We start from the raw sequence: 25639 nt of genomic DNA, 5'->3' as shown, positions 1-25639 counted from the left end.
TGCTGTTAAAATGAGATCATTAGAAAGCTGAGGCACAGTGTTAAAGAAAGATTATTGTTTTTACAACCTGGGGTCACATTTTTTATAGTTTTGGCCAACATTTTGATTAGTTATGCATTTTACTCACTAGCTTAAGCCCAGTAGGTCAGCAATACAGGGAAAACAAGTTATTACACAACCTGGTAGCTTCCACTGAGGCTACTTACTGAGGTTCTGCACACAAGTAGTTTTTTAAGGCAATGCACAATTTTAATGGATATTCAGGATAAGTGGGGGTTTGTTTATAACCCTCAGCTCCTGTGACTCACTGTGTCCCCAGATATAATTGGGCGAGTAATAATGTTGTCTCGTTACAGACGAGAGTGATGTCTAAAAAGATAAATAACAATATCCAGGTTGTACAAAAACAAACAAACACCAGAGACCTAAATGTGTTCCAACCCCAACTATCTCACTGTTTCACGGTAAACTGTCAGTTTTATCATTTAAAAAAAGACGATCATGATCAAAGTTACACTTTTCACTCTTTTTTACAAGATGGTGTCTGTTTTGAAACGTCTGTTAAATGGTGGTCAAATATGGATTGCGACAAACTTGTGAGATTACGGTTTTGTTTGTCTAGTGTAGCAGTGTGTGAAATCTACGGAAGATATAGGCTACAATTACAATTAATAATCCAGGAAGACGTGCGTGCTGTTGAAAAGCGATCACTTTTGTGGGACTCTGTGGTTTTTGAAAAGATACATGTGCGTATTTGTCTGTTTATTTTTTTATATAACTGTATATAGACTCTACAGCATGTGTAGACCTCGTGTATTTCTGTTATTTGATATGGAAAATGTTCTTATGGCTCGTATGAAACCAACTTTGCATATTTGTAACATGCATTAATGTATAACAGAAGACAATGTATGGGTGTATTCATGTAATCCACCAGGCCTACCACTGTCATGGCAGCTAAGTGTATGAGAAAAGGCCTTCGTTGGAGATGTTATATTTTGCAGTGCTGTACTCTGTTTAGGATGTGCGGTGTTTGTTTGTACAAGAGCGAGTCTGTTGAGAGCAGTCGGCGTCCACAACATTTCTCACTTTCATAATTAATTGTTTTGTTTATTCAGAGACTGCACAGCGGACTCTTCAGTGGCTTCGGCCTCACCCACACATGGTTATGTTCTTAATTGTAGATGTATTTTTTATCTCAGCAGAAATGGCTGCTCCAGTAACTGTTTTTTATATCTTCAAATGAATTCGATGAAAGCACAAATTTCCCTTCCACTTGAGCCCTTTTTAAGTAGTATATTGACTGCATTTATTTAAAGTTACATTCGATTTTTCTTTTTTCAGACACAAATTATGTTGATTTGTTAATCCTCAACCCGAGTTTTTTTTCTGATTTTAACTGGAAACTAACTGCAATCCTCTCTAAACCAAAAAAAAAAGACTTGGGTATAAGAGATGTGACTTTGTTATGGAAACTCCAAATATTTAACAAATTGTTATTTATTTCCCGGTAGCTTCTATTTCTTAGTTGAACAAATTCAGATCAACTCAAAGTCCATTAAATAGCTTTTTTCAAAACTTTCAAATGCATCTCACAGTATAATCATATGCAGTACATGCATAATCATAATCAGTTACGCCTTTATGACCAGGTATGGAACTTGAGTCGCATGAGATAATAACCCTTGTCTCTGTTCAAAGATGGATATTCAATCTTCCCATTACTTTCTAGATTGATGAATTCATCTAAAATGTCTGGAAATAGTGAAAAATGTCTCTCACAGTTCAAGGTAATGTCTTAAAATGTCTTGTTTTGTCTTTTTGTCTCAAACCCTAAATATAGTCAGTTTAATATAATATAAAACATAATTTTTACTACTTTTAGGTTTTTAAAAAACCTCGGCCATGAGCTGAGAACACATTTGGGGGCACTAATGCTAACTCTAACAATTAGAGTGTGTTCCTTGAAATGCGTTACGTTTCTTTTATATTACTTTTTAAAAGAGCCTCAGTTCATGGTAGCTCTGTCAGTTTTATTTTTCTAGTTGAAAACATTTGATATTGTACAGTATGTGTTTGTAATGTAAAGAGGATTAAAGGGTTGAATCAGCTGAAGAAATCACACAGCACCTCATAACTTGGATTCATTCAGATGGATTTGAATGAGTCATCTCATACTGACTGATAACACCTTAGCATGCACCGTAGCTGTACATGTTGTCTTGTTTTGCTCTCCTCCTAACTGTCACAGCTGCGTGTAAAGCTTATTTTAGAGGAGAGCAAACCGTAAATGTAATAAAATCACTATTAAGGTACAGCAGAGTAATCATTGTCAGGGGGTTAAAACGTGTGTGGGGTTGAGTAGCACTAAAATCTTTGATACCGGTGCCATTATGATACCTGAGTTACGTGTCTAAAAGGATTTTAATTCCTTATAATTTACACATCCTGTGCTGGTGCTGAACAAAAGAAAACTGTAATATTTATTTTTCTGTTGATTTCATATAGGGAGCTCAACTTTGTCATGTGATTTCACTACATCTTTTCCAACAAAACCAAAAGTGTTTTTTATTTCTGTGCCAGAATAGTTTATACCCACTGGCGTCTCACTCGTGCATGAAACCGATTGCTATCCATGTGTGTAAAAGTATATATATAGAGAATTTCTAGAACAGTAATAATACCAGTTTTTCTAACTTTTAACGTGATCAGTTTATATATTGACACTTTTACGAGTTATCGATTTCAAATGCCATGTATTGTATAGTATCTTGTAGAGACAAGGTCACCAAATGGTACGTTATATACCGTCTGTTTCAACATTGTTACATTATAAAACTATACCAGCCCATTATTGGAAAGTGCTGATACTCTGACATTACATGACTCTTTTGTAAACACTTGCTATGTTGCAATAAACTGCTCTTGAAGATTGTTGTGTATTTTATTGTTCATTTATCAATCGATCCATGTATGAAAGACTGATAAACAATGTCATTTTTAAATGTTAAAGACAGGTAGTTTCCAAGTACAGGTTAGTCCAAATACATTTACTTAAGCGCTGGGTTACTGTTTGATCACATTACTAAATAGACATTTAGCTAAAGTTCTTCATTACAAGTGAACATTTTGGATTCAAATGTATGTTTAAGTGAAAGAATAGAAGAATTACCAGTAAAATTAAGTATAAATGTAATTATATTGCAGATGCATTTGTGCTTTAATGTTGCAGCAGTTCATGGCTAAGCTATTTTTTACATTCTATTGGGTAAGTAAATCTATAGCAATTAGCCATATTTTATGAAGTGGTCATATGTTTTGTATGTAAAATCTGTATTTTAAAAATAATTGTGTGGGCTACCTGTCAAATGAATGCATTCTAGGGGAAAAGAGTACAATATGAATCCCTTACAGTAGCAGAAATTGGAAAACTCATGTCATACATTGCTTGAATCATGAGGAATGATGTAATGGTTGACAGTAAGTGCAATAGAGGTATGGAGGACTAAACATGACTTAAAGGTTGAATATGTAGAATAAGCAGAACATCACCATCTAGCATCTCAAGATTGTAGTCGCTACAACAAAATATAATCAAAAGCAGTCAGGTTGCCAGGTTGGTCAGACCCGGTCCAGTAGTCTACAGGAGACCGGCGTCTGTTTGAGCCTGTTTGAACCCACCTGACAAATCGCACCATAAAAACAAGAATTGCAGAGGAGTTTGACTGAAAGTTACCGTTAGCTGTTACAGCTAAGTAAACATGAATGTTAGCTTAACGATCAAGGAGAAACGAAGCCATTTGCGGTGCGTTTTTAATGCCGTTGAACTCCTTTGTCTCAGTCCATGGAGTGAATGGCCTATATTGACTCTTGTTTTTGTCCGTCTCCGGTCACTCAGCTGCTGGGACAAATAAGCAGCTGCAGGATTGGCAAACTCTATTTCACCCAGTACCAGCCTAAACAACAGACAACCCTGGCAACCTGCAATGTCGGCCGCTATTGGCTGGTGCAATGTATACAGAATGAAATGACAGAAAGTCATTGTCAAACTCGTCAAAACATTTTTTAATAATAATTCAGACTAAATATATATATATTTTTGGAAAAGCAATACTTTCATTCTGTTCCCCTCAAAACACCCTGACAGTGTTTTTCTTTTTTTAAATATAGCTTTTAATAAAGATTCCACATATTCAACCTTTAAGTCTCTAAATAAATATATGCAGGAATAAATGGGAACTCCTACCTCATTAACACATGGACACAGAAATACAGAAATAATTGTAAGGCACTTATGTATGTATTTATACGTTTATTTGCACATTTATTTATTGTTTCATTTGTTTATTTATTTATTCATACATTTATTCATGCATTAATGTATTTATTTATTTTTTTTTTGAGACTTAAGTCATGTTTAGTCCTATATTTGAGGACGGGTTTCAGTGTCCACTGTCAGAAAAAGGGTGTGGGTCGGTGTCGATACAAAAATAGTAGCGTTGTAAATACAGTTCATCGGTTTAAATCGTCTCTGACAGACAGCTCTTTCAGCCAATCAGCGGCTTCAAAGGGTGCTTGTTTTGATTTTTCCAGCCAATGGGAGTGAATGGAATTTCTAAGTAGGCGGGGCGATCTGTACCAAGTAGTGCCGTATGTGAACTCCGGCAACAGATGGCGGCGGGGAGTACATTCAGATAAATCTGATGGGGGAGTCCAGACCAGCTACCAGTCTTGGTTGTTTCTCAACGAACTGCTACAAGGATTAATCGATCTAACCTCATTGAGAATATCTTGCCTTAAGTATTGGATTTTTCTCTTTTTATCTGAATTTTCCACTGAAGGCCGCAGAAGCCTCGGGCTAGATTTTGCTGCACAACCGACCCGAGTGCCAGAAGACATCTGCGGGATTGTTTTGGGAAAGTCTCGTGAAATGTATTTGAAGTCGCAACGTGTTTATTTTCTTAAATCATAGGTGTTTACACGATATCAAACTTTGTAATTAATGTGTAGTAGAAACAAAAAGTTAAAGAGACAAGCTAACTAGTTAGCTAGCTTGCTATAATGCTAGTTAGCCAGCTCCTAGCGAAACTAGCATGTTGAATGAATGAATGAATGAATTGGCGAACCCCTGCATTTCACTAACAACTGCTTGTTGTTATTACACGGACAAGTTGAGTATTACATGAGACGACACGGATTTTCTTCAACAGGGTGAAGCCTGTGTGGCTGTAACTCCTCTTTGCCTGTTAACTCTTCATAGCCTCAAATGGACAGGAATGCGACTCCAGCAGGGAGTTGGTGGACAGCACGCAAAGATAGTGTTGTTGTGCTAATACTGACAAAACCCTGGTGATGTTTATTAAGCTGGGGGGAAGCTACTTTTAGCTAGACATATTTGCACTACTTGAACTTGGCTGCAATAGTGTGAAGCCTCCACACGGTTTTGGGAAATGGGGAATACGGTGACTTGCTGCGTCTCTCCCGAATCGAGCCCGAAACTACCTTCGAGACAACCGGCAGAGCGGCTGGAGGAGCTCCAGACCAGCACCGAAGTGAGCGATGACAACACGGTGCCCTACCTGCAGCACATAAGCGACAGAGAGGTCCCTGATGGTAGGTGTACCACCTGATACCCAGTATAGCTGTGATGATCAAGTGGCTATTCACTTTCCTATATCCTGTATTGGATCAGGTCACACCCATGTTGTTTGTTTAATCCAGTCACTGCCACACTGAAGAAGTTCCTTCACATGACTCTTAGGCATACACACACACTTTGAGGACAGCAAATAGCCACTTCATATGTGCACACACTCACTTCTGTCAGCACAAGGGGCCCCTGCACTATCTAGACACTCAAGCAATGTCAACTTTTAGTGTAACAACTTGATGATATATTCACTACTGCAGGGGATTACACACGGACCCTGTTTAGCCATTGCCAAGTTGACAAACATGTTTATTTCCATCCTGCTGCCTGCAGTTCACTGGTGATTGTATGATGATGATGATGACATTCTCTCACTCTCAAGTTGTGCGCTGCATCATGTTGATCACACTGGCTCACATTACCCAGTCAGACATTAACCATGCATATAAACCCCTCATCTTCTTCACACCACTTTAACCACAGAGAAATTAACAATAAAAGCAAGCCCTGTATCATTAATTCATTCCCATGTTTACCCAACCTCAGTTTGTATTATCCCCATGGCCTATTATTAAGTAGGGTGGGGGAGGAATGCAAACTAAAAGAGATAACATCATAACCACACAACAACATACATGGGTTTTTTAATAAGCCTATGTATTTGGACACACCATTTTCTTAACTTAGCATTACCATGTCCACTGATACAGAGATTAGGTGTAAATTAATGTTATCAAATGGGCCGTGTCTTAAGACAGTCCCGTCCCGCCCACAGTTTTTTTGCTCATGTTGTGATTGCATGCTGTGATACAGGCCCCCGATCGGGAAAGCATCTCAGATATTCCCCCCGTGACGAATGTCCGAGCTCAATTTTGCACTATAAGTCCTAGTGTCGCCACTCCACATTTACTCCCAGACATGCGTAGTGTTCATCCCATTTGTGTTGTTGTGGACAGTAGTGTGTGAGTGCAGTATAGTGAGAGCAGCTGTTGCCAGGGTGCGGGTCAGAATCTGTCCCAACAGACCTTCCCACATTCCTCGTGTCTCTTCTTGCTGTCCTCACTTCACAAATGCTGCCATCGCCTAATCCCCTGTCTTTTATGTAACGTGCTGTCTGCACGGATTTAGATAAAGAACACTATTCTAAAAGTCATGCACGTTTATAAACCAGTGCTGTCTCTCTGTTTGCATTGCTTTCTGCCTGTAAAATATCTGAATGTCAACTAGGACTGCAGCTAATCATTATTTTCTTTATCGATTCATCTTTTGGTCTACAAAATGTCAGAGAATAGTGAAAAATCTTCATCCCGAGTTAGAAGTGATGTTTTAAAAAGTCTTGAAAATCATACATGTCTGTAGTAGAAGTTCAGTCAGTACCTCCTTTTTATGGTAACACAGTGATTGATGAAATGTTCAGTAAAATCTAATAATAGCAAACACTGGTACTCAGGTAAATTTGATTTGTGATATTCATTACAAGGTTAAAGTCCTGACTTTAGGCAGAAAGTAAACCGTGGGAATTGTAGCCTTTTTTAAATACACAGTCCACAAGTGTACATTTATTTATCTTAAGTCTTTTGCAGTCGATCAGACAAGCGATATCTTCCTTGGTGAAGCTCTGCTAATTCTGTGATGCAGCCATGTTTACTTCCTGTTTGTCTGTGACGTTTTTTGTTTTGAGATAAATCCAAAGACGCACGTTTCATTATTTCTTCATGGTGGATTAAGAAAATTTACAGAATATCAATGTGTTACAAATGCCATCCTGATATCTGCTTTGGCTTTATTACTACCCACAAATGAAGCTAAGCAGCACACAAGGTGCCCTTTAACAGATTGTCATTAGTAAGCATTTATGTACTCTTCTTGTTTTCTCAGAGCTGGCCTTGGAGTCTAACCCGTCTGACCACGCCCGGGCGAGCACCATCTTCCTTAGCAAGTCCCAGACAGACGGTGAGCAATACGCACATGGCACGCACACACAACAATGATTCATATTAACTGTCTTCCACAAGATCCTTTTGAAGAGCAACACAAAAGGCTGATATGCATGAAATGGTGTTGAATGTTAAGACTGATATGTTTTCAGGGGTTGCAGTGTTAATTCTGAACCACGATTTAGTATTTGTGCCTTTTTCTAATTTGAATCATGGGCCCTCTTTTTATAGTTGTTGCAATCTTTGCCGTGGTATTAAATGTTCCTTACTTAATTCAATGCTTACGTTGGGAGTACATCATGCACCCACTGGAGCCACGAAAACGCTGCCAGTTCAGTCAATAAATGATTAAAATAGGCCTTTTCTGTACTGCTGTAGATGTCTTTCACTAGCTACAAGTAACCAATCACCAGAACATTGTAATGCTACATTCTCTCTCTCCCTTCACAGTTCGAGACAAGAGGAAAAGCAACCACATAAATCATATCAGTCATGTAAGTGTCAAAATGTACATGTTGATCAGAAATCGGCTTTTTGAATTACTTATATGTGCAAATATATGTTGTGTTTATTGATCTGGTAGATTGACCAGATAATGTTATGAGGGCAGTTTGTTTTATGTTTTAGCTTAATGATGATGGATGTTGTGTTTCAATTCAGTATCTTTATTAATTAAATTTCTGTACCAAATCCAGCACGTCACTAAAGTATTCAGTATTAATCAATAATTGAATTGCTGTCAGAGAGAAGAAGCATGTGTAACAACATTACAGTAAATCTGATTTTACCAATCAGCAACTGAAAGCAAAATATTTTTCTTTGTTTTACCTTTTTATCAGAGGAACTACAACCTATTTCATCATTACAACTTAAAGAGATACTTAAAAATTGGTGAAGTATCACTTTAAGTGCATATGTCAGCTTACAACAGCCATGCAGCTGCTTAGGTGTCATCACTGGCCATCATGTGGTGCTTTCTCCTTGCTCTGGCATAGGAAGGATGCTTCTCCACGATTATTAATTCTAACGTCTGTAAATGAACACAATACCAAGCCTTTTGGAGACTAGAGACTCTATTCAGAAGTGTGAAACCAGTCTAAAGAAATGCAGCCACTGAAGCTTTTCCTGGGCTGTGATCAGCTGAAGTCGTTGATTGTGTGATTTCAATGTCTTCAAGGTATCTCCTGGTCCACTGTCAAAGAAATACAGCTCCTGTTCCACAATCTTCATAGACGACAACACCGTCAGTCAGCCAAACCTCAAAAGCACAATCAAATGGTGAGAGAATGAGACACACACACACACACACACACACACACACACACACACACACACACACACACACACACACACACAGCTGTGTTCTCCAAATGTCGCTCATTTCACATGAGAAAATCCTGTTGCATCACAGCGTAGTAATCCTAATGGATGCGTGACTAAAACAGATGCTCTCACACCTAATTTAGGACAGCTTTGTAATGACATTATTCAGGAATCTGGAAAAACACATTTCACCAGGATTATCTCAGTTTGTGTAAATGAAGCCTCCTTGCTGATTGTGTGCGGATGTTTTGTCACATTTTAACGTCTGACACACGGCGTTTCATCTATTAAACGCAAAAACAAAATAACATTCTTTTTCTTTCTCTGTCTTCTCCCAGTGTCACGTTAGCAATATACTACCACATCAAAAACAGGTAGGTGTACATGTTTTTGATTTGATCTTAATCATGTCATATGTGGCACATTGTGATGTTAAAACTGGTATGTGTGGGAAGTGTGTTGACGGATGTGTTTTGTGTTCTTTAGGGACTCAGACAGGTCACTGGACATCTTTGATGAGAAGTTGCACCCCTTATCAGTGAGTATGTTTATTAGATTTCCTTAAACTTCAAAGACTTTAGCTTTAATACGGGAGCGTCATTTCAGACTCTATCATTATAATATCTTTTTTCACGGGTCGCTTATTTCGATAGATCCAATCTCCTATCAAATAATCTGTGTGTAAAAGAGGCTTAACTCTCAGATTAAACAAACATTACTAGATGTCTGCTTTTCACCAAGCGTGACTGTGGGCTTCTATATCAAAGGAAAAATCTGTTCTGTTTCAATCTAAATGTGGCTGTTGTGACTCAATGTGGTGTGTTTACGTTGCACTCACCACCTCCGTTGTACAGATTTGAGGAAACTCTGGGCAAGCTGCACAAGCGTCCTGCTGCTTTCCAAAAAATAATTATTATTAATGAATCATTGCAAGTGCTTGCCCCTGAGTCCAACTGAAAGCAAATGCAGAAAGTAGCCCTCTAGAATAGCTACTGCAGCTAACAATTGGACATATTGCACTTTGTCCAGCAAATCCAGTCCAGGTGAAGCCATAACTTTGCATCGTACTTGCTTCCCTCTCATGTGTGTGTGAACTTTTTTTCCCATACAGAGAGAGCCAGTGCCAGATGACTACTCCCGCGTAGACCCAGAACACAAACTGATCTACCGCTTCGTGAGAACGCTCTTCAGCGCCGCACAGCTCACTGCAGAATGTGCCATTGTAACTCTCGTAAGTCTGTGGTTTATTAGCTGTGGCTAATGTTGCTTACACCAGTATATCGTTAGAATAATAAAAAAGGTCCAAATTTAATAACGCCGTGTTTTAGTCTTTATCAGTGGTAGAAGAAATATTAATTACTACAATATAAAAATATTCCATTACAAGTGTAAGTCCTGAATTCAAAATCTTACTGAGGTTAAATTAAGGAAGTTTTAGCATCAGAATGTATCAGTAATAAAAGTACTCCTGATACAAAATGACAAACACTGTGTAATATACATTATATATGTTACTGGAATATTATTATTGATGATGATCACAGTAACTTCTTAATATGCTGTTATGTAGTTTAATTTAGGTGCTGTGGAGCAAAAGTATAATATAGCAGAAAATGGAAATACAAGAAGTATAATTTTAAGGTACTTGAACTTTACTCAAGTAAAGTACTGAAATCTAACAAGGCATTAATGAAACTGCCTTTGGTGAAGTTTATGGTAGAGTTGTACAAGCAAAGTTTTTTGTTCTAGTTAAATACTGTTGTAATACTATAAACTGATCACCAGAGGGCAGCAAACTCCTGTAAACCAACGCTTGGCAGGTGCGTATGGGTTATGATCCCAGAACACACCGTCTCTCCATCAGAGCTGATTAAAAAGCATCATATTATGTGATGTTTCAGCATGTGTAGATGTAAAACAAATGTTCTGTTTTCAAAATAGCAAGCTGAACCCAAACTCACCAGAATGTGTTTGCAGTTAGTAGAGGGTAGTTTTTTATTTGCTCTGGCTCGTTCTCTTTCTAGTGTGTAATGTATAAAATGAAAATAGGACTATACCATCATCCTCAAAGGTGTTCACATAGCAGGAATAAAAACACTGTTGTACACATACAGGGAATTTGATGTTACATAATATGTGGATGTTGTCTTAAGTCATCGTTAACCGGCTGGTGTCCGTTATATCATCCATGTAGCTAATAAGGGAATTATGAAGGATTTAACTGCCAAAATCTGGCCAGTCTTTCACTAAAAATGTTGACTGTAAACTTTCTTCTTCCTCAAGGTCTACTTGGAACGCCTGCTGACCTACGCTGAGCTGGATATCTGCCCTGCCAACTGGAAGCGCATCGTCTTGGGAGCTATCTTGTTGGCTTCCAAAGTCTGGGATGACCAGGCTGTGTGGAACGTTGACTACTGCCAGATCCTTAAAGACATCACTGTAGAGGACATGTGAGTTGTAATTTTATAAATAGAAAAAGTACTAAAAATGGCGAGGGTGGAAATGGAAATTCACTACGCATTATTCAGCCAGTCTGGCTTCATGAGTTCTTAGATAGGGGGATTGTAGCATGACTTTTTGGACTAAGTGTTGTATTTAACAAAGTGGTGTGGTGTTTCGAAACCTTCGCAAAGTCTGACCACGCCGAAAACGCTGGGAAGGATAACATTTTTTATGGAAGATATGTACCACATTCATTGTCATAACTAGTTAGTATGATTTGTTTTCCAAAGGTGTCGGAAATCAAACGTGTATATAGTCATTCCAAGCAGCAATGGTGAGGTGAAAATAATGGAGCGGGGGACATGGGGATATTATTTAAATATGGGGATAACAGGTGCACAGTCTCTTCTGGAAGACATTCATAATGTTGCATGTGGTTGTTTATATGAAAAGTAAAGTATTTGTGTCAAGATTGGGGCGAAAAGGAGAGTTGGAGAAAGAAGTTCAAACCCCCACACCTTTCTCATCTCCGCCTTGCTGGCCAATCACAGATTGAAGTATGTCAAATCGTCAGTTTTAGAAAAGTTATAACAATGGTGGGACAGAGCCTCTCAATTTGACGTCAGAAATGTGTGAAGGGAGGAGGTTTCTGGAGGTGCTTTTACAAAGTGTACTGGACCCTTTAGCATCTCCGTTGAGGCCATGGGATGCTGGAAAGAGCAGCCAGTTTCTGTCCCAGCTGAAGCACTCTAGTATCTTGGGGTCCGATGAGATGGTGGTTTCAAATCCCTCTGTAAATTTGGTTACTGTTGGTGTTTGTGTGTCTGAGCTCCAGATTTGTAGAAAAAGGAGATTCCTAACAAACACAGCATGGTTCTGCCACTACATGCATGCCCTCCTAAAAGAAATATAACAACAAAGATGCACTTAAAACATACAGAAGAAGAGAAGTGCTGGGCTTGATGGAGGCTGTAGCATCGCTGCTGTCGCTCGGGCTATAAGCCGGTGAAGAGGCCAGGGGCTGCACTTGGAGCAGTCTGGCTTTATTTGCCACAATTGCTTTTCCTCTGTGTGTGTGTATGTGTGTATAAAAGAGGTTGAAAGTGCCTCCTTGTTTTTTGTGATTTGGAAAGATGCGTGCACTGCCTGCATGTCCGTGAGCCCCTATCCCTCTCTGACTCTCTCTCTCTCTCTCTCTCTCTCTCTCTCTCTCTCTCTCTCTCTTACCTCTCATATGTCTGACCCACACTCTCTCTGCTCTGTTTTCATTGCTGTCATTGAAGTGTCTTTGTGAGGCTGGTCGTGTCTGGATGGAGGGATGGAGAGGGTAGAGAGAGAGAAACAGAGACAGATGGAGAGAAATGTAGGGGAGGGTCTCAAGTGCTCTCACTGCTCCTACATAATGGCCCCGGCTCTCGCCCACTCCATTAGTTGCCCCGGGAGACCAGACATCACACACAAACTCACGCTCGCTCTCACCACCTTTGCTGACCAACAAAGCATCCTAGATGCTGTCTCCTTGGCGACCACCTCCCTTAGCTTTTCTCATGGCTGTGATGATGGGGATGAGGAGGAAGGATGATGGAGGTTGCAGTCTGGAAAAAGATGAGCTGTGATGCTCCAAGTGGGCGCTCGGAGATGTATATCGGATGGCTTGCAAGTGTGTATGCGCGTGATCTCTGTGGAAGAGATTGGATTCCATAGCCAGGGCTATTCAATTAATTTGTAATTGAGGCCGGTTGACGGAAATGTTCGAAAATGAGGGGCCGGAAAAATATGAGCATCACATTAATGGCTATTGAAAAACAATACAGGGACGTAGAAGTGCATATAGTGTCTTTACTTTATCAATGAAAATAGTAGCAATAGGCTTCAAAGTGCAACAGCATAATGATTTCAAGTACAACAACAAAGTGGAGCTTGGCGAGCTGTTGCTAAGAGGATTCAGAAATCCACAAAGAGGAGCGTTGTGGCCACGCGGCTATCAAATACTGGCGAGCGTGGAGCAAGTCTCACAGCGTGCCGGTATTTGACGCGCTGAGATGGATACAAGAGAGAACAGCAGACATGAATTACCTTTTCACATATGCTTCTACTCAAAGGACCAGTAAATATTCCCTCGCGGGCCGAATCTGCCAAATCAATAGCCCCGCCAGAAGCCCTTCCCATGTTGGATTTTTAAAGTCAAAGCACAAATAACTGATACACATGTTCCTGTAGTTGACTTTTACAGTGTCACCAACTTCTCCAGGAAAAAATGCGTGCACACACACACAAATTAAATACGAGCAGAAAAACCCATGATTTGTCATCGTGGGCGGCAGTAGCTCAGTCCGTAGGTGACTTGGCTGGGAACTGGAGGGTCGCCCGGTTTGAGTCCCTGTGTGGACCCCAACTGCTCGGGGTGCTGGTCACTGGCAGCCCCCTCGCTCTAACATCTCTCCATTAATTGCGTGTGTGTCTGCGTGTGCGTGTGTGTGTGTGTGTGTGTGTGTGTGTGTGTGTGTGTGTGTGTGACATGAATAACAATAATAGAGTGGAAATCGAATTTCCCCGTTGCGGGACTAATAAAGGAATTCTTCTTCTTCTATTAACATGGTTTTCAGTAAGAACAAAACTGTTAAATGTATTTTTATTTAGTGCACCTAGGCTCCGTTTGAATAACGGGAAGTAACAAGCCCACAAATGTACATTAGATGGGGTCAAGACTTTAGAAATTATTTTATAAAATCTGAATTTTGGAGCCTGCTTTGGCAACACACGGCCAGAGGAGATGACCTTGTTTCTTTTATTATTCTTCCCTGGGCACCTGTAGCTTTAATCCACTGTCCCTTCATTGCATTGTGTAGTTGAGAGAAATCAGTAAAAGTTGAAAGTAGAGAAAAGACTCCTTGGAAGTTGATTTTTTTTTTTTCAGAAATAACCCTCATCAGTCATCTTTTTACCCTCCAGGAATGAGATGGAGCGCCACTTCCTGGAACTTCTCCAGTTTAATATCAACGTGCCAGCCAGTGTCTATGCCAAGTACTACTTTGACCTGCGGCAGCTGGCTGATGACAACAACCTCAGCTTCCCCCTGGAGCCTCTCAACAACCAACGAGCCCAGAAACTCGAGGTGAGCTGCCCTCCTCAGACATTCATCAGTCTTTCAGTTTGTCTTATTATGATGCACCTGGAACATTTACCTCTCTGTTCTGCAGCGAGCCCACTGCACAGGAGCTGATTTATAATCTTTTGAATTCTTGAATTCAAACACCTCTGATTGAAACACAATGACCTGTTTACTTTCTGATGTATGAGATCTTTTTAGTAACTCTGTGTGTTTGTCTGTCCAGGCCATCTCCAGACTATGTGAAGACAAGTATAAGGACCTGAGTCGAGCAGCGATGAGACGATCCTTCAGCGCTGACAACCTGATTGGTATACGACGCTCCAACGCTGTGCTGTCATAGGCCAGACGGCTGCCCTGTGATTTCCAGAGCCCAGCTAACCCACAGCCCGGACAAACGTAGCCACCTCACAGGTTCAGCACAGCCACATCAGGCACGATTCAGGCCTGAAATGCTACTGTATGACCTGCCCAAAACTGTAATTTGCGTAACAGCGTAGAGATGCATGATTGTCAAATTACACTTGACATCGAGGTGTTAACCTAAAACTTCCCCACACAACTTTTTATTTATTTCTTACTTGTTCATTATGTCACAGAGCAAGTGTTAAGTAGAAATGGTTCTACTGCAGTTTTCCCTGAAGGGTAGTCTTTGTATTGTCATAAAAAAGTGTAATTTGTCCAAAATATATTTGAATTATTCCATGCAGCCTGGAGTTTTTCTATATTTTAGTCGCTGTCACCATATCCCATGACAAGACCAAAACGGACAATGTGTTAGTATGTCTCTGTGCTCTCTGACCTTCCTACCCCGTCTGTGGCACTCAGGCCCAAGCAACTTGTTTGTACTAAACAAAATTAGTTTAATATGGGTTAGAAATACATAATCTGACTCTTAAAAAGGCTTTTTATTTTCCTAAAACAGCTGCCACTATATATTTGTTTTCATCAGACGTTACTGAAACATTAGGAAGTACTGTAGTAGAGGAAATGGTATGTTTAGCAGTGGATTAACACACGTTTGGTGCTTCTAGTGAATATTTTACAACAGCAAAACGGTGTATGTGGGATTGGTTCAAAATAATATACAGTATTACTACTACTGCAGTGTCCGTTCATAGTAGTTAAAGTTGTATACAACTAATAGTTTACACAGAAAATGTCGTATCGGCGTCAAATCCAGAAGCCTCCGGACAGTGGATGACTTCCGTGATTTTGTTTCATTACTTTTTTTTCACAGTAACAGTGGAGCTCTGTCTCTATCACAACGATATAAGATATATCAGGCTTTGTATACACAGACAATACTTGTTAGTAGGAGCCATTTATTGTTGGTTTTGTTCTTTTCATGGGATTTGTTGACAATAAAACAAATATAGAATATCGTCAGACATATCTTTGATAGGCACATGAGAATGAAAGCAAAAGCTGTTCCTTGTAAATTACAATACCAGTACCAAGTTACTTTTGAGTGTTTAAAAAAAGTGTTAGCTGTTAAATCAAGTTGTGTTGGATCCAGTTAATTATCTATACAGTTGAATTTGGATGGAGCATACAGCATGTTAAAGTATTCAACTATAATTATTCCACAGGAGTCGGCTGAAGTAAGAAACCTTTAGTCAGCTGTTTGTACTTTGTTTAGGTATCAGGTGTGCCAGTCTGGGGTCGGTTTCACTTTACAAGTGTTGAAAAAGGAGCAATTTACAGATTCTGGATCAGTATTGCTCCCGAGTGGCTCGGTATAGCAGAAGAAAGTTTACAGTCAGATATTCTATTGTGCCCCTCAAATCCTAAGCTCAAAGAGCAGATAACCCAACCCTGTACTCGTCCCAGGCCCCCTGACCAGAGCTGTCGAACAAACTACATAGATACTGAGGGGGAGAAGAGACTGATGGACGCTCCCTTCCGTTTTGCTTACTATGTAGGCTACTTAGCTGTGAAATTTGTCTTGTTTTTAATTGAAAAAAACATTTGCAGATGGAGTATTTTAAATAAACACTAATCATGTAACAAAACGATTTTGTGGTAATTGAAAATTGTGTTTGTATGTCTGATTTAAGGTAATTGACACATGTTGTTGTCAGTGTTCGGTTAGCTGTGCAGTTGTAGCACAAAGCTGATTTCACCAGTACAACCAGTCTTCAACCTGTCCCAGCTGCAGGGTTTCTTGCCCTGAAACATTAAAAAACAGTGATTGTACCTAAATGAAATATAACGTTAGGCTGCGTTCACGTAAAAAATCAGGCGAAATCAACAGTCTTCCCATTCATTTGAATGTGGGTAGTGTGTTAAGGATGTGGCGTTAGGTGATAAAAGCGGTAAAAAGTTCAAACCGAATCAACTATTGGAGAAACACAACACAACGCCACACTGAGGCGGCCAGTCATGAATGCTGCGCAACCCTTCGTTAGTCGTTACAACGTCAGATTTATCTGCTCTTTCACACAAACAAAGTCATATTATTAAACATCTTATAGAAGAAGAAGAATTACTTTATTAATCCCGCAATGGGGAAATTCGATTATTTCACTTTATTATTATTCATATTACACACAGGCCCGAAATACACACACATGCACAGACACCTATATGGACCTATACACATGCAGGACCGGCGCCCCGAGCAGTTGGGGGCTTGGTGCCTTGCTCAACAGCACCTCGGCAGGGCCCAGGAGATGAACTGGCACCTCTCCAGCCACCGGTCCGCGCTCCTTTCATGGTCCACACATGGACTCGAACCTGCGACTCTCCAGTTCCCAGCCGAGTCACCTATGGCCATCACTTTCTAACCAAACTGTTTATAAGATGGGATGTGTCTGGATCAGCGTGTCTTAACACCTCAGGTTAACATTTTCCTGGATTACTTGTAAGTATTGGCCTCTTTAGCCATTACATATTTTCTATATATATTATTTCCAAATGGGCTTTTATGAAAGAATGTGACCCACACACTGTACCAATGTTTTGATCTTAACTCTACTCTATATACAGCATAAAAACAGTATGGTGCTGGAGCGGTTGAATAAAATCTAGTTCTCAGTTGTCAGTTATTGACATTACAGTATGGATTTTCCTATTTTTGGTATATTGCAAGTAATTGTCGTTATTTTAAGTAAGTTTATTCATATAGCATATTTCAACAACGACTCAGTTCCGAGTGCTTTATGAAGCTTTCATTGGTGGTGGTGCTTCCTCTGCTGAAGATGATAGTTTTCCCCATGTTGGATATGTACAAATTATCAACTTTAATGTTTAATATCATATAAAAGCAGTGTTTCGCAGAGTAAGTGAGACTGTAACTTTACTATTTTACAGCCTGTGTAGGTGTATAAGTGAGATGAATGCGATCAGGAACTCTTTGAAGTTCTAGTGCTTGAGGCAAATATAATAATAATAATAATAATCAGACTGTATATGATGGCTGTGCCTGAAATGATTCCCTATTTGCAACCTATCTGAGTCTAATTATTTCTTTTCTCTATTTCATTTGAGTGTCTGGATGTGACAGATGAAGCGTCCCTCACTACTTATTGTCAGTGATGATGGTCGAGTGTCCAAAATCTAAATCTACTGCTGATTAAAGAGAACACCATAGCTGTTAGTGGATGAATGAGTGTCTTGTTGCATCATATTCTGGTCTATGAATCTGTAAAGAGAAGTGCTGTCAGGCTGCGGTTTAAAGATGGAGGACGATGCTACGAGCAAGTGACCACCTGGATGACACAACTTGCGGAAAGCTACACAACAACACATCTGAAGAAAACGGGAGCGTGCGTGATGTGAGTAACTTTTGTTGATTATAAGAACACTTTTCCGTTACTCTTAATGCCCTGATATGAGATCTGGTTATTGATTTCCATGTAGTTTAATTGTTGTGTTTAAGCCTCTGAAAAGTTAAACTTTCACTATGTGGAGTTTATCACTGAAGCAATCCAACTTCTCAATCAAGTTATTGAAAGGTCCGATTAATTAAAAAGGGTAATTATCAAAACACTAGTTTTAAACCTGGTGCAGACAGATGTCCGTCCTCCACAGAGCTGGGTCTGTCTGACGTTCCTGTCTGTTATAGTGAAGGTTTTCAACGCCACCGTACTCTACGGGGGAATTGTTGGGTCTATGTTTATCATAAATAAGTCATAGAGTGTGGTCTTTACCTACTCTGTAAAGTGTCCTGAGATAACTTTTGTTATGATTTGGCACTATAAATAAAATTGAATTGAATTGAATTGAATAGAGTCCTTGGCAACAAAGTAACGGCTAAAAACCACTACAGTTACTGAACTGTGGAAGAGACTGAAGGACCAAGATCAAACCAGAGCAGTGTGAGAAACTAGAGATGCTCTGTGGGCGCAGATGTGCTGAAGTCATTCAGAGCAAAGGTCTCTACACTTCTATTCATTTTTAATTCTATAGCCCTAAGAAAACATTGTTTAAATTTTCTTTTCTGACACAATAGTTACAGTTCTCTAATTTTGCTCACTGTTTTTTTCACAAAATAAAGGTTTTTGTTTAAGGGCCTTGGTTATTCAAAAAAAACAGGCTAGTACAGCAGTGGTATAGCCACAGCGGATATTCTATCAAATTCTGAACAATAAAAAAAAAAATATTTCAGAATAAATCAATTATTAATACTTTGTTCTCTAATTTTGGTCTCCAGTGTATCTTCAAGTAGAAACCCAAAATACAAGTATGAACCTGAAGTGAGCATGTGTCCCCTTCAATTATGTCCCCCTCTTCTTGTTTAATTCAAATGTAGTTGAAATGCGTCGTCAAGAGCGGTCCGTGTGCACGTAAATCACTAACACTAGAGCAAAGAAAATATGCTACGCCACCTGAGTACAAGTCAACACGCGTCATACCTGATCTACAGAAACACACAGATGTACATGAGACGTGCACCAAACTGGAGATCAACTCAGTTTTAATTCCACAATATGCATCAAAATCTACAATATTTTTATATCCTTTGAGGAACTCTATCCATAAGAAAGCAGATCTTACACTTAAACAAATAAACCTAAATGTCAGTTGTTTTTTTTACCAACACTTAACCGCCATTCATCGTCATCACTCGTACGGTCGCATTCACGCGCACAAATCAGGCTAATAAATTAGAGGTATCATCTAGCATGTGGACGCACAGTAGTCTAAACAACACAGCTGGCCAACAAACAGTACTGAATGAGAATACCACAGCAAAACAATAATGTGCTTCATTTTCACCACAGCTCAGACATTTTAATACACGTTCACCTTTCTGCAGTTTGTTTCTTAAAGTTTTGGGGTTTACGTAAAGTCGGTTAACGGAAACACTAAATGTGGCATCTGTAAGGAGACGGGAGGTTCCTTCAGTTTATGTCGTAAAGGCGCCTGAAACAGATGACCCACATTAGACCACAGATCCCTGCTAAGAATTTGTTCTCTAGGATGTTGTTACGATCAACTCCAAAGTTTTATGTTACAGTTAGTAGTGTATTTAAATGTGAATACAGTCGATTATGATGAATTACAGCATCTTCCCAAAATGCTTGTTTATGCTCATAAAGACAAATTTTCAAAGGGGACTTTTAAAAGTGCTTATTTTGTCCAACAGCCTCTAAAATTCATCAGAACGCAACCAATCCCTAAAATTCAGGAGGTAGAGCCAGAAAATACTTTGTTTCTTCCTCTAATTATCTTATTATAAGTATCGATTAATGAAGTTTCTAGCTAACGTTTTTAACTTATTAAGTAATTAATGAAGAGACCATTTAACCTGGTTTTGAGTCAAATTTGAGTCAAATTGTCCCCATAAGATAATGCTCAACTCTCACCGCTATTACAAATAAATGGTGCTGCATATACTGATCATCTTCATTATTAATGAATCTGTTGATTTTTGTCGTCAAAGGGGCAGTGCAAATCTAAAAGCTATTCAGTTTTCAGTGTTTATGAAAGTGAGAAAAAGCAGCATGGTTCTTACATTTGAGAATGAAACTACTCACGTTTTGGCATTTCTGCTTTAAAAATTACTTAAATATTAGAAAATAATCAAACAAAAAGTCGCCGGTTAATTTTCTGTTGATCATAATTATTTAAAAACTCTATCAGTCTGTGATCCTAAAGTCTGTCTGTCCAGAGTCCATGGCATTGAATAACCAGAAAAGTAAAGCTAGGGTTCTCAAAATGAGGTCCAAGGACTTTTTAAGATGTCCTTGAGATGCTATCAGGAGTCCACAGCAGAAATGTCCAATAGAAATCATAAAGAAGTGTGAATAAATATATATTCCAATAGTAGATTTCACTGTAATAAGAGTATGAATAAAGCAAAAATAGTGGTTAGACAATTTTGTCCTGAAATCTTTTTTAACTGAAGGTCTGTGGTCTAATGTTGATCCGTTAGAGGGGAGAGTGAAGTTGAGCAGCTCCACTGTCGACCAACAGATGGGGGCAAAGGCCAAGGTCAGCTTCAGTGTGTGGTTTTAACCTGATCACTGCCTGTTAGTCCACACACAAGGAACAAAACCAGTTCAGGAACAGACATCGGTGACTTAAAGTGGGATGTGACACAACGACAGAGCTCAGAGGTCATAACCGTATCTGTTTTAACCACTGAATTCCTTTATGTTTGATTCCCAGACGACATCCAAGTTTGAGAAAAACTGAAACATAGACACTTTGCCAGCTGATTCAGTTTGTAATCATACAAAACACACGGGATATCACACTCAAACGTTAACATGAAACGGCACATTTATGTACAAGTTAATACAATTCAAACTAGACAACATTTGTTTCTCTGGTGTCTTATTAGCTTGTGGCATTGGTTGGTTACAAACTAAACACAACACACTGTATAGCTACATTTTTTTTCACAGCAAGTTTATACAATATATACATCAATAAATATGTTTGTTTCTCTCTCAGTGCTCAGGATTAGCAGGTAGGAAGAAGCGTGTGTGATTCCACCCTGGATCCATTTAACTCTGCTTGGCCGCTTAGAAAAGCAGCTTCAATTATTGGAGTCACTTTTCAAGTCAGACTCTCAATTAAATAGTCTGTGTTGTTTAAATTCCTATTAACCAGGGTGTTATTTTTTTCCCTTTTTGCTCTCAGAATCCTTTGATCCTCCGTGTTTCATGTTGCCACAATCATCTCGTTTCTGTGAGAGCTGAGATTCAGAGCTCAGCGGTGCACAGACAGGCAGGTGTTTGTCCACACTCACTTTCTAGGTGTTTGGATAGTTTATTTCTTAATGTCCAGAGAGGTGACTGTAGGAACATCAGTCCTCTTAACAATGCCAGTCAGTTCATATATGTGATGGAGCAGCTTTGTGGTAGATCCCTGATGTCAGCCCAGTTCCAGTGTGTCCAGTTAAAGCAGTACTAGCCTCACTGTACATGGAGGGTGGAGCAGTGACTTTCTGCGGCCAGCAGGGGCAGCATCGAGCCACAAACCTCCTCCAGGACTCCAGGGTTTTTCCTGACCAAATCCAGACTCCTGAGGTGATTCCCACCACCAAGCACATGAAGTACTTGAGCATGAAGATAGCATAGTCTGGGCCCATGCCCGAGCGCTGGCGCTCAGACGGGCAGGAGCAGGCCAAGGCTCGCTCCCAGCCGGGCCTGTAGTGCTGCTCATAGAACAGACAGGCCACTACTATGGTGGCGGGGACAGTGTACAGCACCGTGAAGAGACCAATGCGGATCATCAGCCGCTCCAGTTTGTCCGTCTTGGTGCCACCTTGCTTGATGATGCTCCTGATGCGGAAGAGGGAAACAAAACCGGCGAGTAAGAAAAGTGAGCCGGTGAAGAGGTAGACCACGAGAGGTGCGAGCACGAATCCCCTCAGGTTCTCCAGACTCTGGTTCCCAACGTAGCAGATTCCAGCCACAGGGTCCCCGTCCACAGAGCTGAGAGCCAGGACAACGATGGTCTTGACACTGGGGATGAGCCAGGCGGCGAGGTGGAAGTACTGCGAGTACCCTGCGATGGCCTCGCTGCCCCACTTCATCCCTGCAGCCAGGAACCAGGTGAAAGACAGCACCACCCACCAGATGGAGCTGGCCATGCCAAAGAAGTAGACCAACAGGAAGACAAGAGTGCAGAGAGCAGGGCCGGTGGTGTCGTAGAGGATGTGCAGCTGGTCCCCACCAACACTGCTGCTGGCACCACATGCCACACGCTCATGACCTGCCACCAGGCGGATGATGTAGCCCAAAGACACGAAGAGGTAGCAGGTAGCCAGGAAGATGATGGGCCTCTCCGGGTACTTGAAGCGCTCCATGTCAATGAGGAAGGTGGCCACAGTGGTAAAGGTGGAGATGAAGCATAGCACCGACCAGAGTCCCACCCAGAAGCTTGTGAAGGCGCGTTCGTTGGCTGAGAAGTAGGGTTGGTGGCAGGGCTGGGCGCAGTTGGGTAGGGGGCCGGTCTGGACCTGGCCGTACAGGGTGTGGGACTCCCTCTTGATGGGGACCAGGGGGTCTCGACAGCGGCACTCCCTGTCACACTGTGGGGGGCTGGGTGGTCTGGTCCGGCCTTTAGGGGTGGGCTTGGGGAATGGTGGAGCCAGGGTGGTGGCCTCGCTGCTGTTCTGGTCCATGCACAGGGTCGAGTCGTCGCCCAACTGGGGCAGCTGTTCGCAGCTCATCCTCTCGGGCCACTCGAAGCCATACTGGCTCATGAGAGGGGAGCAGCCTCGTTTGGCACGTTCACACACAGACCGGCAGGGTGGCAGGGGCTTGCGGTAGTCCGGAAGGCAGATCGGGGTGTACATGCTGCACAGGAAGAAGAGCAAGTCTGGAGAGCAGCGTATTCGGACCAGGGGCCAGAACTGGTGCACTTCCAGCCCCACCTCCTCCTGGGTGTCGTGGTTGAACTGATTGGGCATGTAGGTCAGGTTGTAGCCGATGCCCTTGCACATGGGAACAGTTATGGGCTCACACACCAGGTCCTTGGAGGCTCCTAACGTGAGACCGGGACCCCTGAACAGCAGCAGCAGCAGCAGCACGAGGGGCACCGGGCTGCACGGCGCGTGCCTCACCATAGATGCCATATAGAAAATGAATTGTCTTTAAAACAATGAATTTAGAGTCATTAAAACCAGAATAATAAAACAGTGATGGAGGGAGGGGGGGTGCAGCAGCTTCAGTTCATCTCAGAAACCTGGATGGAAACTTCTGCTGGATGAATCAGGACCAGAGTTTCATCCTGCTGCTTTCCGCCTCTGAATAATAATAAAAAAAAAAACAAGTTGAACACCTGATGGCAAATCCAGTTTGTCCTTAAAGGTCCACAGAGCGCCAGGTTTAGCCTCTGCTGTCAATCATTCACCAGAGCCCCCGCAATCATTACGGAGAAAGTTCATCTCCGGTGGTCACGTTCCAATAAATTTAACGACCTTGTAACATTTTGCCCGGCTCCGGCTGATCCCGACCGCTGGCAAACACCAGGAAAAGCATCTGGAAACTTGCTCTCAGTGGGGAAAAAAGGCGTAAAAGGTGTTTAAAGTGAGAATAAGAATCTCCAGTCTCTGCGTCCGGAGGAGCCCGGTGCGTAAAATCCACTTGATGTTTATTCCCCCGTGAAAACAGCGTTCAGGCACATGTTCGGGTTTTTTTTTTTTTATCTTTTCAAAGTTTCACAAGTTTAGTCTCTGCTGCCTCTGAATGGGAAACACAATGAAACACGTGAATAATCCGAAATGTCCTGCAGGGTAAAAAAAAACACAAAGTTCTCCCGTGTTACCAAGTGCAGCGGCGTGCGGCTGCAGCCTTCCCTGAGCTCCAGGACGGAATAAAGTCCGTGTGGAGCTGCAGCACCTCCTCATCACACACGGGGACTGCTGCGTTCAGGGGCTGTCGGACATGTCACCATTCCACCATGGGCCATTGAGCGACTACGGAAAGGAGATCCGTGCTTTTCTATAGCTAAACTCAGTTTCATGGATAAGATGGAGCTTAACTTATGTGTTGTGAAAGTGTTGTGCTGCAGTTGCATTAGAAAGTTTGAAATGGTGAAATATGAAGAGTGTAAATCAAGAAAGAGAAACAAAAAATAAAGTTGAATGAATCCTCAAATTGAGTCTCAAATGAGAAAATTTGGGTAATTTAAACAATAAACTAGATTAAAAATAGATTAAGAAAATAACATGTACTTTTATTGTAGTTCCTCTTGCACTGATTTATTATTTCTCTTTAGTTCAAGTGTCCTGCAGAAAGTGACAAAGTACTCTATACTATACTATATTACTGAATCATACTCTACTTCAATATTTACATTTCATTTCTATGTTGTTTCACGTTATAATGACAGTTTTTCAATTCAAGTGTCAATTATTAAAATATTTGGCAGTGAATTGACTAATTAATGAATCAAGCAATTGTTTTAACAATAGTTTGCAAATTATTTTAAGTCTATAAATGACGATTGAATCAACATCAAATGTCCAATCATAGCCCATATGCAGGATTTATATGTGGTATTTACTATTTTTCCTTCTGTTATCTGACTTCTTTAAAACTGCAATTCAGTTCAACTTCTAATCAGCAGTGTGATCCAACAACTCTGAAAAAGTCTTAATCTGAATTTATCTTTATTTAGAAGCCAAACAGGTTGACGTAATTGAAATGTGAACTTTCTGACTTGATGATTCTCCCTTTATTCTGCAGCTCAGTGAAGCCTGAAGTAAAAAAAAAAAAACCCTGCAGCCTCGTCTTCCACCGACAGCACCTGAACGCACCAGTGACTTGCATTATGACATCCTGCATTTGGAGGTAGGAGTTTACCAGGAGAGCTTGAAGGTATCAGATGATGGATGAGGTCTCTCTCTCCCACCACTGACTCCAAACGACCACACACACACACACACACACACACACACACAAGCTCCTGAGGACCAATATACAGTAGAGTTTCATCTTTAATTTGCTCCTCAATATCACTTTTAAATATAAATAAAAACATTTATTAAGTCTCCCATTGAGATTGAGAATCTGTTTTCCATTGGAGACCAGGTCAGAACAGATACAAAAATAAATAAAACATGTACGGACAGAACAGGAAGTCACATTTAATCTGCCTCTAATTCTTTTCAGTTTCAGTACGAGACAGAAAGCAAAACGAAGTCTTGAACGCACTTTTCTGCGTGATGTAGACGCACATCTAGTATGGGAGCAGACCAAGAATTGCATTATA

At 40.7% G+C, this 25639-nt stretch overlaps 2 protein-coding genes across 2 annotated transcripts; one reads left to right on the top strand and one right to left on the bottom strand.

Moving 5' to 3' along the window:
- The first annotated feature begins 4674 nt into the window (after positions 1–4674).
- Positions 4675–16394, top strand: ccnyl1 (cyclin Y-like 1). Its single transcript, XM_083921716.1, has 10 exons — positions 4675–5613; positions 7529–7603; positions 8038–8081; positions 8765–8865; positions 9249–9284; positions 9397–9448; positions 10022–10141; positions 11194–11360; positions 14305–14467; positions 14688–16394. The coding sequence occupies exons 1-10, from the start codon at positions 5451–5453 to the stop codon at positions 14802–14804; spliced, it is 1038 nt and encodes a 345-aa protein (XP_083777842.1). The 5' UTR covers positions 4675–5450; the 3' UTR covers positions 14805–16394.
- A 5355-nt stretch (positions 16395–21749) lies between these two features.
- On the bottom strand, positions 21750–23498 carry fzd5 (frizzled class receptor 5; the record flags this gene model as incomplete). The annotated part of the gene is made up of 1 exon (XM_083922064.1): positions 21750–23498. The coding sequence occupies one exon, from the start codon at positions 23496–23498 to the stop codon at positions 21750–21752; it is 1749 nt and encodes a 582-aa protein (XP_083778190.1).
- Between the last annotated feature and the right edge of the window lie 2141 nt (positions 23499–25639).

This window comes from Echiichthys vipera (genome assembly GCF_963691815.1).
Source record: "Echiichthys vipera genome assembly, chromosome: 10".
Taxonomy (NCBI): Eukaryota; Metazoa; Chordata; class Actinopteri; order Perciformes; family Trachinidae; genus Echiichthys; species Echiichthys vipera.
This window is presented reverse-complemented; position numbering and strand designations above follow the sequence as displayed.

Excerpts from the sequence above, each read along its gene's own strand:
- ccnyl1 (XM_083921716.1), top strand. The coding sequence starts at position 5,451 with ATGGGGAATACGGTGACTTGCTGCGTCTCTCCCGAATCGAGCCCGAAA. Across the intron at positions 7,604-8,037 it reads TAGCAAGTCCCAGACAGACG|TTCGAGACAAGAGGAAAAGC; the intron begins GTGAGCAATACG and ends CTCCCTTCACAG. Across the intron at positions 9,285-9,396 it reads TACTACCACATCAAAAACAG|GGACTCAGACAGGTCACTGG; the intron begins GTAGGTGTACAT and ends TGTGTTCTTTAG.